We start from the raw sequence: 14453 nt of genomic DNA on the forward strand, positions 1-14453 counted from the left end.
CCAAGGCACACATTTAAGTGATTTGCTTAGGTCCATATGGTTAATCAATGACAGATCTCACATTAAAATGCAGGTATTCTTGGCGGGCCTGGGTGGTACAGTCAGTTAAGCAGGGATTCTTGGTTTTGGCTTAGGTCATGACCTAAGGCTGTGGTATTGAGCCCCGTGTGGGGCTTGGACCTCAGCAGGGAGGTGGCTTAAGATTTTCTCTCTTCCTCTCCCTTTGCCCCACCCCCAGTACTCTCCCCCACTTCTCCCTCTCTCTCTTTCAAATACATAAATAAATCTTTTAAAAAATGCAGGTATTCTGTTTTTCAGAGCCTAGTTTTTAGTCAGGCTGGTAGTAATCATATAATAATTCAAAATATTATATGATTTGGTGAGCTAAATTAATTGAGACATTTCAGACACTAAAACACTTAGGTTCTTATCAGGATTCTAAACTCAAAATATTTTAACGTGTCATCGTAGATTATTTTGAGGAACTTAATATAGTACATGAACTTAATATAGTACATGAAATCATAAATGATTTCTCATCATAATTAAAAGGTGAAAATAAATCAGAAGTTATTATCTACAGGAAATCTGATTTTATACAACTACCTAATTTTTCTTATTCTTAAGTCATTGCTGTTAGTTTTACTCCATGCAAATGATCTAAATATGAGAGTTTTGTATTTGAGTATATTAAGAGATTCAGTTGATTTTTAGTGATGTTATATAGTTTCCACAAAATAGTCTGACCAAAAGAGAGTTAAATTCCTTTTGCTAAGATCTACTGAAAATTGTAAGCTCTGTCTCTCTGCCAGTGGGAACTGTGTTAGAAGAAATGAAATTGAACACAGGGGGTAAGAAACAAGCCTTTCCCATATAGTATCATGGCAGAAACCTTGGGTTTTCCCTTTTGGTGACCTCTCTTTTAAAGAAACAAGAAATACATGATAAATGCTTTTCTTAAATAAATCACAGCTTTGAAAAGTGGTTGATATAGCCTGAGGTTCTATTGGGAAAATAACAAATTTGTGTCCCACTGTTTTTGTCTAGCAACTGAATGATATATATATAGATATATATATATATATATATATAAATATGCCTATAGGAGATAGAATATGAAATGGACATTTGAAAAAAGTCTACTATATCTTAATGGAATCACAAATATAATCATAATCAGACTTGCCTTATATTTTATATTCAGTAAAATTAATTTCAAAAATATTTGTAAGTATATGTCTCCTTATAAAATTAGAGTTAATAAAGAATGGTAAGCAGAGGGACTACAATCATTAAGGTGTGTGTTGTTTGAGTATTGGGGAGGATGATTTTTTGAAATATATTTAAAATCATGAAAATTTAGAATTTCCCCCCAATATATATTATATTATTGCCTGCTCCTTTCACAAAACATAAAAGGAAGGTACAGCAATTTAAGAATATTTGATACTTGTGATTCCCCCTCTGGCTCTGTGGCAAATGTATGTAAAGAATTCTAAGCTTTGATAACATGACCATCTCCCTTATTTCTTCAAATGTACATAAAGTTTTGTGTTTTGTGTTTTTTTTTTAAGAATTTTTGCTTTGTTTTGCTTTGATTTTAGTGGAGGGAGAGAGACTCTGAAGCAGACTCCCTGCTGAGCACAGAGCCCAATGCAGGGTTTGATTTCAAGACCCTGGGATCATGACCTGAACCGAAATCAAGGGTCAGACAGTTAACTGATTGAGCCATCCAGGCACCACTTAACAGAGGTTTCATTGTAGATTTACATTCAGTTGTGAGAGATAATATGGAGAGATCTCATGGACCCTTGATCTAACCAGCATCTTACAGAGATATCACGACTAGGAAGCTAACAGTGATGTAGCCCACCAATCTTACTTGGTTTTCACCAGTTTTACATATACTCGTCTCTGTGTGTGTGCATATGTGTGTGTTTAGTTCATGTGTATTTCATGTGTGATGTATCCATTACCACAGACAAAATACAAAAAATTCCATCACTGCAAGAATCTCTTGTGCTGTTCTTTTATAACCATATTCTCATTTCTCTCACTCCCTCCTACCTATACTATCCTTAACCCTTGGTAAACACTAATTTCTTTTCCATATTTATCATTTTATTATTATAAGACACTATATAAGTTGACTTCATCTGCATTTATAGAGTTTTTGAGTGTCTTTGTATATTTTCTTTTTTTTAAGTTTTTTTTTTTTAAGATTTTATTTATTTATTTGGCAGACAGAGATCACAAGTAGGCAGAGAGGCAGGCTGAGAGAGAGGGGGAAGCAGGTTCCCTGCTGAGCAGAGAGCCAGATGCAGGGCTCCATCCCACAATCCTGAGATCATGACCTGAGCTGAAGGCAGGGGCTTAATCCACCAAACCACCCAGGTGCCCCAACTTTGGATATTTTCTTAGTAATTGCCCCAGGTATTGAAATATATGCATGTGACTTACCACAGTCTACTAGGAGCAATGGTTGACTACTTCGAGTAAAGTGTGGAAATCTTACTTATTTTCAATCCCTTTGCCCTGCCCAGTTTGTACTTGTCTTGAGGTTTCTTTCTATATTTGTTCAGCATTGTATCAGTTGATGTTGTAATTTTTGTTTCAACCATCATATAATGAAGACAACCAAAGAAGGATACTCTAGATTGGATTTACCCCGGTTTTTGTTCTTCCAGTTGATCTTTTTTTCTTTTCTGATGCTCCAAGATTCCTGTGCCACTCCCTCTGGTCTCCATAATTTCAAATGAGAACTCTGTTGTCATTTAAATTGGTATTCTCATAATGGTTATGGCTGCTTTCAAGATTTTTTTCTTTGCCTTCTAGTTTAATGTTGATGCATTTGATACGGACTTTCTTGGGTTTATCATATTTGAGATTAGTTCATGTTATTGACTCAGTATATTTATTTCTTTAGGCAAATTTGAAGTTTTGGAACAGTATTTCTTCAAATACTTTTTCAGTCCCAGTGCCTTTCACTTACTTGGGACTTGTGTGTTACCAATATTGGATATATTTGGTTATTGTCCCACAGGTCCACGTCTCTCTCTCTCTCTCTCTTTTTTTCCCCCAACTTCTTCTCTTTTTCTTATTCAGATTGAGTGAATTATATTGCTTTATCTTTTTTGATTCCATCCTCTGTTTCATCTCTACTGAATTATCAAGTCAATCTAGTGAGTTTTTACTTTGCTTATTGTATTTTTGGCTTCTATAATTTTCATTTGATTCCTTTTTTTTTATAACTTCTTTACCGAGATTTTCTATTTTTTTATTTCAAGATAATTAGTAATTGATTGCGGAAGTATTTTTATGGTGGCTTCTTTAAATTATTTGTCAGGTAATTACATTTGTTTCAACTCAGTGTTGGTGTCTGTTGATTATTTTTTCTCATTCAGGTTATGATTTTCCTGGCATTTGGTGTGATATCACATCCTGGACATTTTCGTATTATGTGAGGAGACTCTGGATTCTACTTTAGTTTTTCTATTCTAGGAAGCAGTCATCCTGTTTAGGTTCAGCATAAAGTCCTAGGTGACATTTTCAGGTCATGGTTCAACCAACAATTTACTTTTCAAAGCCAAACGGTGCTATTTAGTCAGCTTGAGGTGTCTAGTTCTATTGGGGGTTGAACTGGTCTCCACTGGTGCCACTTAAGGAGGCAGAGGAGCTCCCAAGGTGAGGTTGCTTGATGACTCTAGCAGGGGTAAGTTGTTTGCTTTGTTTTGCTTTGATTTTAGTGGAGGGAGAGAGACTCTGAAGCAGACTCCCTGCTGAGCACAGATCACTTTAAGGGCTGGGTATTTGTCCAAGAAGGCTCACCCCTCAGCCCCTGCTGCCCAATTGATCACTGTCTGTAGGCATTGAAGGGGAGTCTCCAGTCCAATGGAGAAAGAGATGACTTTCCATGGCCACATGTAGGCAGTGATGCTCCCACTTGCTTCCCCTTGCAGGTGGCCCAGTCTCTCCCAGAGATACTGGCAGGATTCCCATTTGTTATGTGATAAAAAATGAGTCTACATAGGCCACCTGCTGTTTCTAGGTTGTGATTGGGAAAAGTCAGGCCTCAACTGCCTTTTATTATTGGCTGGGGAACCACTGTGTTGTTCCTCAGGTCTCAGTGTCCCTAAACTAGTCCTCTTTCCTCTTTCAGAATACTTCTTTCTTTGCTTTTTTCTTAACTCTGAGCTTTATAGCTGTACTTAGTAGGAAATATAATGATATTTAAACTTTTTAATACTTTTCCAAAAATGAATCAAGAGGAGCATAGTAAGAGATCTTCTGTGGAAAATAAAGCAAAACAAAAAGCTCTGTAATAGAAAAGGTGGTATGAACCAAAGAATATATTAAAAGTAACAGATGGTACACTAGAGGTTACAATCAATGAGAGCAAATTTAAACATTCAGTACCTTATAGGTATTCTTCAGCTGAAATCTCTGGTTTATAGGATGTTCAACAGGTTTCTCTACTGCAGAGAATATGCTTTTAATATGCTAATGTTCATTGTTGGTCTCTTGGAAGGAATACAGCAATCATAGTTTTCCCAAATTTATCTGTGCATAAAAGTGAAACCTTCTGTTTATTGTGTTTTTGGTACTAACATTCCATGAAAGCCTGTGGAGGAAAGTCATTTTTATCACCACCAACATCTACCTCATCTGAGGTATTGTACTAGATGCAATCATTTAATTAAAAAGCTGTTTCTGAGAACATTAAGGAACACCTAATTCTGCTTTGATTTAAAAAAAAATCTGATAAAATATTTCCATATATTTAAACTGTTCCAGGAAATAAGATATAGATATATGGCCAAAGACCATGTTTCTTGTGTTGTGCTAAAAATATTTAACTGGACTTTTTCTAATGTTGTAATTTTCATTTTCAATATTTTCTCTTTCCAGCTTTAAGGGACAACAGGATTGAGCTGGTTCGAGCTTCCTGGCATGAATTGAGTATCAGCGTTAGTGATGTGTCTCTCTCCGATGAAGGGCAGTACACCTGTTCCTTATTTACAATGCCTGTCAAAACTTCCAAGGCCTATCTTACTGTTCTGGGTAAGTGCAAGGGACTAACAATATGAGATCACAAGCCAAAGTGATGTGACTCCATAACAAATATATGTTTTGAGGATCACATTCATAGAGTTTAATCCCTGCTCGGCTACATTATAGCAAAAGGCATTTAAAAACCACTTAATCACTTTCCCCATTTTTGAAATAGACCAGGGAGTTGTAAGGATTTGCATGTCGCCATTTATTTCTCAGCCACCCATAAACACCAGGTTTCTTGATTTTCAGTGAAATTCCTTTGTTTCAAATCATCTATCTATTTTATACATGCTGATCCTTTCATAAAGACATAGAATAATGGCCAGAGTGAATTCAATGTGTCTATGGGGTGGTCCTCCATTTTATTATTTAAGTCGTCTGATGGAGGCCTTCTCTAATGTCGTACAGCTTTCAAATACACTTCTTTTTGTATATTAGTGCATTTAAATGACCCTGACATTTCTATGTCTTCTTTTAATTGTGTAGGTTTTCTAGATTCTTAAATGAAGTACATAATGTCACTCTCCATGTAGCTTGTAGCTTTGTTGTGGTTTTATTTTCTAAATACTGGGTCTTTTTCCCAAAGGTTAAAGTGATACAAAGAACCATTACATTCTTAGAGATTCCAAGGAAATCAAGTTGCAGATCAGAGCTCTCTGTGATTCTGCAGACGTCAGTGGCCCAATCAGCTGAAATTGCTGCGGTTCATTGAAACACACCTGCGTACTGAACAAGTTAGAGGAATTTAAAAGATTGATTCTTTTTTTTTTTGCCCCTAGCTTGCCTTCCTTTTTTGATAGATAAAGGCATAACATTGCCTATAAAAGAACTAATGCATGCTGTTCTGTTCGGCAGGAATATTAAAGTTAATCCAGCTAGTGAATTGGTTTTGTACATACGATATGAAATATGTTTCTTTGCAAGTCCCACTGGGACTATTTTATAAAAATCTTCACAAGTTTGCCACTACAGACAAAATATATCCACTAAAATGGAGTATTGCAAGATAACAACTGCCTAAGGTTAATGTATTGTTCTGTAGAGAGCCACCTAGAGACCCTAAGAACAGACAACTGGATGATTTCAGTTTATTAAATAGTAATGTGACATAGATTAAATGCACACACACACACAGACACAATATGAATGTGAAAGGGAAAAAAAATATTCAACTAATCAGAGCATGTTGACCTGTCATTTATCATGGTTGTTATTGTTGGTTTTGTATTTCTCTTATTGGTGCTTTCCAACATTCTTACGCTTTTTTAATTTTCAAATTAAATTAAGTACTATAATACTCTTCAGCCTGCCTTTGTTATTGAATAATTTTATAAGAAATTTTAATAAACTTCTACTGTGACAAGAGAATATTATTGCCCAAGAAATGTGTAATGTTCATTATTTAAATCACCCATGTGATATCTCTGCATATTATTTATCTGATTATTTATTAGATCATTTGGACTAGAAAAGGTAATTACTAGTGGTTACCATTAAATATTAAACACAATATCCATTATGCTTCCCAAAACTACTATTGCATTTCTAATACAAATGACATCGCAATATTCTTTAGAAGAATCTGAGCAGTGAGTATAGTTGCCATTATTGGTGAATCTTATTCTAAAATACATTTCTTGAACATAGTACATAGAGGATAATAATATCTTTTAAGCCTTAAGAATTACAAAATCAGGAATGCAAAATGCTATATAAGTTAAATCACATTTTGCTAAAGAATAAAGAAATGAGCTTTGTAGATTTTTTCCCCATTGCAAACAAACAATCTACCTTCTTGAATCCTTATATTGATAAATCCTAAGATATATATTGAATGGCTGTTTCTAAGATTTACAGAGTATTTTTGTAGGTAAAGCTTTAAAAGCTACTTTGAACTAAATGCATTTTAAATGCCTCTGGATAATACACACGCACACACACACACACACACACACACGTAAAGTAGTTCCCCAACCCACCCCCCATCTATAATTTCACCTTTCACAGTTGTTACCCATGATCAACTGTGGTCTAGAAGCAGATGATCCTCCTTCTGACTTATTGTTAGACCAATCGTGGCCTAATATTACATCCCAATGCTTACATCATTTGCCACACTTCCTCTTACCACACAGGCATTTTATCTTCTCACATCCTCATAAGAAGAGGGGTGAGTACAATACAGTATTTTGAGGGACTGCATTCACATAACTTTAATTATGGCATATTGTTACAATTGTTCCATTTTATTATTAGCTGTCAGTTAATCTTTTACCATGCCTAATTTATAAATTAAACTTATTTTAGGTATGTATGTATAGGAGTAAAATATAGTATATATAGGTTCGGTACTGTTCACAATTTCAGGCATAGCCTTGCACTATATCTCCCACAGATAAAGAGAGAGAACTACTCAATATACATATGTATATATCTCTGTTTGTATATATTACATATACACATGGTTTTTATATCTATATATATTATATAGATATTTTAAATGGTTTATTTTATTATGTAACACTTTACTATTTTTGATTGTAGATCTTGTCACTTAACAACCCATTTTAGCTTTATGAATGTAATAGTCCTAAGAATGAATCAGCCCTGGAGATTGATGATCATACCATTTGCTTAAATTTCAGGTGTTCCTGAGAAGCCTCAAATTAGCGGATTTTCATCACCAGTCATGGAGGGAGACCTGATGCAGCTGACTTGTAAAACCTCTGGTAGTAAACCTGCAGCTGATATAAGATGGTTCAAAAATGACAAAGAGATCAAAGGTAAAGAATGGGGAAAGGTCCCAAGTCAAAACTGATGTGCTGAAGCTAGAATGAAGTCTTTGATACAGGACATTTTACGTTTTCTTTTTTAAATCACGGCCACTTTCTGATTAAGTGTAATTTAAACCAGATTTACCCATTTCTTAAATTTAGTAATTCTACAAGGTATATTAACATAATCTCTGTATGCCTCATTTTCCTCTTCTAACAAATCTAAAAATAATATGTATCTCAAATTTGGAGAAATAAATGAGGTAATGTATTAAAAAACACCTAGATTCATGCTTGGCAAGAGTGAGCACTAAGTACAGGTTAGATATTATGATTTCCAAACTCCTGTATAGTATTTAGATTACAGACAGGGAAATTCCATGAATTATGTCTGCAATTTCTTGGTTTCTGAAATTATAAAGTCCTAAGAGCAAAACTGGCTACACATCAATAAATCTCATTCTTAGTAGTTCTCACAGAGTACAAAAAATATATTCATCTCAGTAAAAATGCACAATAGTTTAAATATTAAGTACAGATCTGCTCTTACTTCATGTACTTAAACACCTAAATACATACACACATTCTTTAGCTGGGGAATAAGTTTATAGGGGAGATATCTAGTGAGGTTAGTAGTAATTTCTGTTTATTTGTTTTGTTTTGTTTCTATTTTTTTAACTCCACATATGGATATCTTGGACCTGATGTCCAATGCACATTAAAATACAATTGTTTACGATGATTGTTAAAAGTGTTTACTATGTACCTAGAAGTGACATATTATTCTCAAGGTTACCTGCTAAGGGATAGATTTATGTAAACCATTCTAATTATCTTGTAATTCAAATATCTCATGTTAGATTAATAATAATTCTTATTAATGGGCCTACAGGCCATTAAAAACAGAGATGATAATACAGTATAGGATCATATGATAAAAATAATATAATACAGGATTACCTCTATTATAAGAAATTATAGGTTTAAAAAAATAAAGAAATTATAGGTTTAAAATCCACTCAGTTATTCTCCTTTCTACTTTAATTATTCTTTCTGTATATTTTTCCCCAAACAAGGGCTTATCTGTAATTTATCCCTAATCATGACTTTCATTACAGATCTTCTATTAAATACATTTTATTAAACAAAATTTGAAGAAATACAAGCCCCAGGACACAAGTTAGACATGTTGCTATGCTAAGTTAAACTATCAGGTTAGTATTTAACCAGATCATATATACTGCTAGGGCTTAGTTATACCCATTCTAATTCTGCCTTTAGGATGTGTTTGTTTGGGCATGTCTGGACTTGGTTAGATCTTTGCTAAATGGACCCTCTACACTGCTTCCAGAGTTTACCACACTATGATAAGGCTCTGATCCAGCCACTTTTTCTATTTACATACTTCTGATCAAAAGTCCTAACCTGTAGAATAAATTTTAAATCCAACTTCCTTGGCCTGTGAGAAAGCTCCCGTCAGTGAATTCTTACACATCACATATGTCTTTCTGTGTGAAAGGCATGATTTATGCTAGAATGTTTTTAAGTACTCTCCTTTAGTTGTTTTGTAATCCTAGTTCTGACATAGTTTGTTGCTCCTTATTAGCATTTTATTTGTGTTTCGAGGGTTTGTCTCATATTCCCAGGGAAGTCAGAGACTAACGTAGTAGGTACTTCATTAATATTGATTGATTGTTTTTAACACTGTAGCCTGATGAGACATCTATAATGTACTCATATTTGAGAATATACCTTATTTTTTTTTACAAATTTGGCTTCTGCTCTAAATGCCAGATTGAGTTTTATCCTAGGTAAGCAGGAGACTTTTGTTTATATGTACAAACATAAAAAGTTTGATCCTATAAAACCCATACTTGAAAATCATCTGAGTCAAGACTAGAAAAAAAAATCAAGACAAAAACCATATACATAATCAGCCTAAGGTTCTGTATGCCTCTCAGAAGTAGTGTGGCCTCCTTTATTTCTGCATTCTCTTATGTGTGGCCATTGAGAGAGCACTCATTACCCCTAAACTTACATTCATCTACATATTTTTTTAATAACTCTTCTTTTGCATGGTGATATAGTTTGTCTTCACAATTATACGGTGAACTTTCTGAGTGCATTAAACTATTTTTATAGGTGTATATGCAAATATGCTGTGTGAGGTACCCTGAACCAAATGCACAGTCATTACTCTTGCTGTCCTGCAGAAATGCTAAGTGAAAGTTCACTCTAAAATCCCTCGGCAAACACTCCTCCTTGAAAGGAACTCTCTCCATCCTTATCTTGCACTCCTGTCTTTCCAAAGATCAAAATTTGACTTCCTACTACCATTCAACAATTTTTTCTACAATATCACTTGACACTTTTTAAAAAGATATACCCTAGTGTAAAACAATGGGAAAAGATAACCTAATCAAATCAAATCAAATTAAATTGAATACAAAATGGTTAAAAATGCTTCCCAATTACATAGAGTTCTATCATGCATGAGTGAAGATCCAAATGAAGAAAACAAGAACCTTGACCTGGAGATGTCTTTGGGGTGATAAACAAGTTATGGAGAACATTTTCCTCTAAAGAGGAATGTGCAACTGATGTAAATCCCACTTATTACAGTCAAGGGAGAAGATTACTTTGCTTATGTTTTAACTAAGCATTGGCCAGTTCAGCACACTGACACTGTGTTAAGTTTTAGAGTCTGTATAGTGGATGTATGGAATATCAATGTGACTTCTGACTTCAGGAAGAGTCATCTCTCTGTTTGTTTTCCTTTTCCTCTATCACTACCTAACATATGGATTTAATTTTCAAGTTTCTGTGTAAAAGTTGTTTGCAAGTCCTAGAGATCACGTTTTCTTGGCCAGGACATTTCCATATTAGATTCTGAAGCACTGTTTCTCAAATTTGGGCAGACATCATCACCTACAGTGCCTGTTGAATCTCAGACTACAGGGCCCTGACCCCAGATTTTCTGATGGAGTAGATCTCAGTTGGAGTCCCAGAACATACATTGTCAACACTGTGTCACATGTTCCTGTTTGGGGACCACACTGGTATAGAGAAAAAAAGTTGAGAAGCAACAGTAACTTGTATAAAAGTCTTGCTTCTGTCTCTGAGCTTTACAATCCTCATCTCAAAATGCTATTCAAGAATATAGTTTCAGCCAGTATATACAAAGTGTTTTCACAGAATAAGGAATCACTAAAACCATTTTACATATTATTATGATTATTACTACTATTATTATCATCATTACTATCTTCAGCATACCATAATTAATGAGTTGCAACAATCCCTGAATTAGTCCTAGAAATAGAAACAAATAAAACAAAATCATTTCTTCCACGAATTCACATTCCAGGGCTGGACAAATAAGATTTAACAAGAACTAGGGGACCTGGGTGGCTCAGTGGGTTAAGCCTCTGCCTTTGGCTCAGCTCATGATCTTGAGGTCCTGGGATCGAGCCCCACATCGGGCTCTCTGTTGGGTGGGGAGCCTGCTTCCTCCTCTCTCTCTGCCTGCCTCTCCGTCTACTTGTGATCTCTCTGTCAAATAAATAAATAAAATATTTTTTAAAAAATATTTACAAGTATCATAATAGATACATGATCTGGTTATAGATTTTGTACAAAAACAAACAAACAAACAAAAATGAAGCAGAGAGCAATGTAGGAACTCAGTAAATAGCAGTTAAATAAATTAGTGGACCTTAAACAATGAATGAAATTCATTCTATGGGTTGTGGGTACAAGTAGGTAGTAGAGCATTCTAAGGAAAGAAACTATGTATTCATGCAGAATAAAAGCATATTTGAAGTAACCATGGAACTTTCTGTGTAATATAGATGTGAGAGGTAAACAAGAAGACCAGGGCAAATTAAATCTTGGAAGATCTTTTATTCTATATTAATGGGTTTTTAGTTTATTCTGTAGGCAATGGTTGAGACTTCTTCTTTTTTTTTTTCTATAAGCTTTAGAGAGTAGAATAAAACATAATTTTCATCTATCCTTCCCCTCCTCATCCCACCGCCATGAGTCTAACTCAGAAATCCCTTTGGTGCTTCTGGAGAGCTCTGTATTCAAAACCTTAGGTGGTTTCACTGCAGCTTTTAATCTTCTGTGTAGCAAGGATGTCTGAATATTTGCCATTTAATGTGGAGAAAAAGATGAACATTGCCTTTTTAAATTTACCAGCTCTCTGTGAACTTAATGAACTTTTTTATAAACTTTATTAATTTGCCGCTTCATGTATAAGGTTATTTATTTGTAGTTTGAGCAGTTACTATCATGAAATCTTAAGATTTCTTTTCCAGCTGACTAGCTTTGACACTGAGGTATTAGGCAGAATTCCATGACAACCCTCAATGACCCACATCCTTGTATAATCTCTTCCCCTTGAGTGTAGGAGGGACTTGTGAGTATAGTGTATGTGATATCACTTCCTTGGTCATGTTGCCTTATATAACAAAAAGGATTTTGCAGGTATAATTATGTGTCCCTTTTGAGTTCATCAAAGGGAGATTGTCAAGGGCAAACCTGATATAATGAGGTGAGATCTTTGTAAAGGAATGAAGTGTCAGAGAGACATTCTCCTCCCGGCCTGGAAGAAAGTAAACCGCAGGCTGGAGCACTGTCGATAAGGGTCTTGGGGCAAAGAACTGTGGGTGAACTCTGGTTGCTAAAAGCAGTTCCTAAGTGACAGCTAGCAAACAAAAGGGGATCTCACAAATACAGCCTCAAGGAAATAAGTTTACCAACAACCAGTGAGCTTGAAAAAGACCCTTAAACTCAGATGGGAATCAGAGCTCCAGCCAACACCTTGAATTCAGCCTGGTGATACTGATATGAGAACCAGGCTAAGCCTTTTCTGGACTCCTAATCCATAGAAATTGTGGCATAATAGATGTGTGTTGACTTAAGCCATTAAACTTATGATAATTTGTTTTGTAGCAATAACAGAAAACTGAGATCTAGAAAGCGGAGTAATTTTTCATGGTCATACATCTGGCAATGACTGAACTTGTGTATTCTAAGATCTAACACTTGAGTTTGGGGAGACAGTGGAAGGCTGGAAGAGGATTTAAGGGATGTTTCAGGCATGAGCTAGTAAGACACTGACCTAATGGATAAAAGGGCATTTTTAGTTGGAATAGAATGAAAATTTTTTAAAAACGATGGATTTGAAAGAGAAGACAAACTTCAGATGCACTTAAAAACAAAGTTTAAAGACAATATAAATATCTTCAGTGTCTGAATGACTCAAGTAATGAACATATGGAAATAAGAGAGGCATTAGGAAAAATCAGTTCAGAAATATATGATGAAGTTTATTCAGTATTTATTAAAATATTGAAGTTGAAGTAATTATATAGAATTTAAAAGTTAAGCTTATTAAGCTTTTGGAGTTAGGTGACTTAATGTCTAGGAAAGGGATTTTAGTCATACAAAGGTTTATCATTTCACAGTGAGGTACATTTTTAGTTTCAGCCTTTTAAAATAGTCATAGCTTTTCATGTGTGCAGTACTTGCTCCCTACCCTTGGAATTATGCTATGAAGGACGTGCATATCCAGCAAAGCCTGACTTTGTGGTGAGTCACTGAAGCTTGTCGGTACCTAATAGTATTGCCTGTATTCTACCAGTGTTATTTACTTATTATACATTGTGTGTTTCAGATGTTTGACCATCAGGCTTAAGTTGACTTGAGCTGTGTTTCCCTGGGTGAACAGGGTTTTTGACATACAATATAACGTCAATCAAAAATAATGCAACAGTTCATTTTAAAGTAGGCTAAATGTAGTGTAATTTTACTGTAAGACCAGTTAGTAAATAATTTTCAGCATGTGGAAGCATGGGAGTGAATTTCTGAAAGCTGTGTTTCTTAAAAAGTAGGCTTTAGATCGCCTGGATTTAAATCACCTGAGGTGCTAGTTTAAAGAAAAAAAAAAAAAATCCTATTTCTGGTCTCAATGCAGACTTTTAAAATTAGAATTCCTGGGTGTTAGGCCTAGAAATCCTGTTTATTAAGTACCTCTGGCGATCCTTAGCTCATTATTTTTTGAGAATCCACAGGATTAGAGGCCACTAAGCCAAGTATTGGTAGATATTCAAGGAAACAAAGGAAAGGGGTTCCAATCTACTAAATTTAGAAAATTATTCTTAATATTCCATGTACATTATGAGTCTGTTCTTACAAGGAGATTCTGTAAAACTGAGTTAAAATATACTGACGCATTTTCACGTATCTGAAAATTAGTGCAAAAATTCCATTAGCCAACCTCTTAGCAGTATTCTTTGACCACATAATTGCTTTGGTTTCATGTTTTTTTGTTGTTGTTTTTTATTAAATTCTGTGAAATCTACTTTTAAAAATGGTAGATTATATATCTAATTTACAAATTCTGTTTGGTGTTGCAAAACTAGAGTCAATCTAATGCTTCATTTGACATCAATTTTAGAAAACTTTAATATAAATGAGAGAAATATTAATATCTACTACAGGGATTGTGAATTCTCTGAAACTAAACATAAAAGAAAATAAAAAGAAAAGACTTGTGTCCCCCGAGTTTAATGTTCCTGTGTCAGATTTGATAAGGATTAACCGAAAGTATTAATATTT

General features: G+C 34.7%; 1 protein-coding gene across 5 annotated transcripts in view; it reads left to right on the plus strand.

Annotated features, from left to right (window-relative positions):
- CADM2 (cell adhesion molecule 2) overlaps window positions 1–14453 on the plus strand; it is a 1080612-nt gene that overhangs the window by 894898 nt on the left and 171261 nt on the right. For all 5 annotated transcript variants that reach the window (XM_082738271.1, XM_082738272.1, XM_082738275.1 and 2 more), the window contains 2 exons: window positions 4909–5061; window positions 7701–7838. In XM_082738271.1, coding sequence (XP_082594397.1) covers window positions 4909–5061; window positions 7701–7838 — 291 coding nt within the window. The remainder of the gene's footprint in view (window positions 1–4908; window positions 5062–7700; window positions 7839–14453) is intronic.

This window comes from Mustela nivalis, assembly GCF_964662115.1.
Source record: "Mustela nivalis genome assembly, chromosome: 1".
Classification (NCBI taxonomy): Eukaryota; Metazoa; Chordata; class Mammalia; order Carnivora; family Mustelidae; genus Mustela; species Mustela nivalis.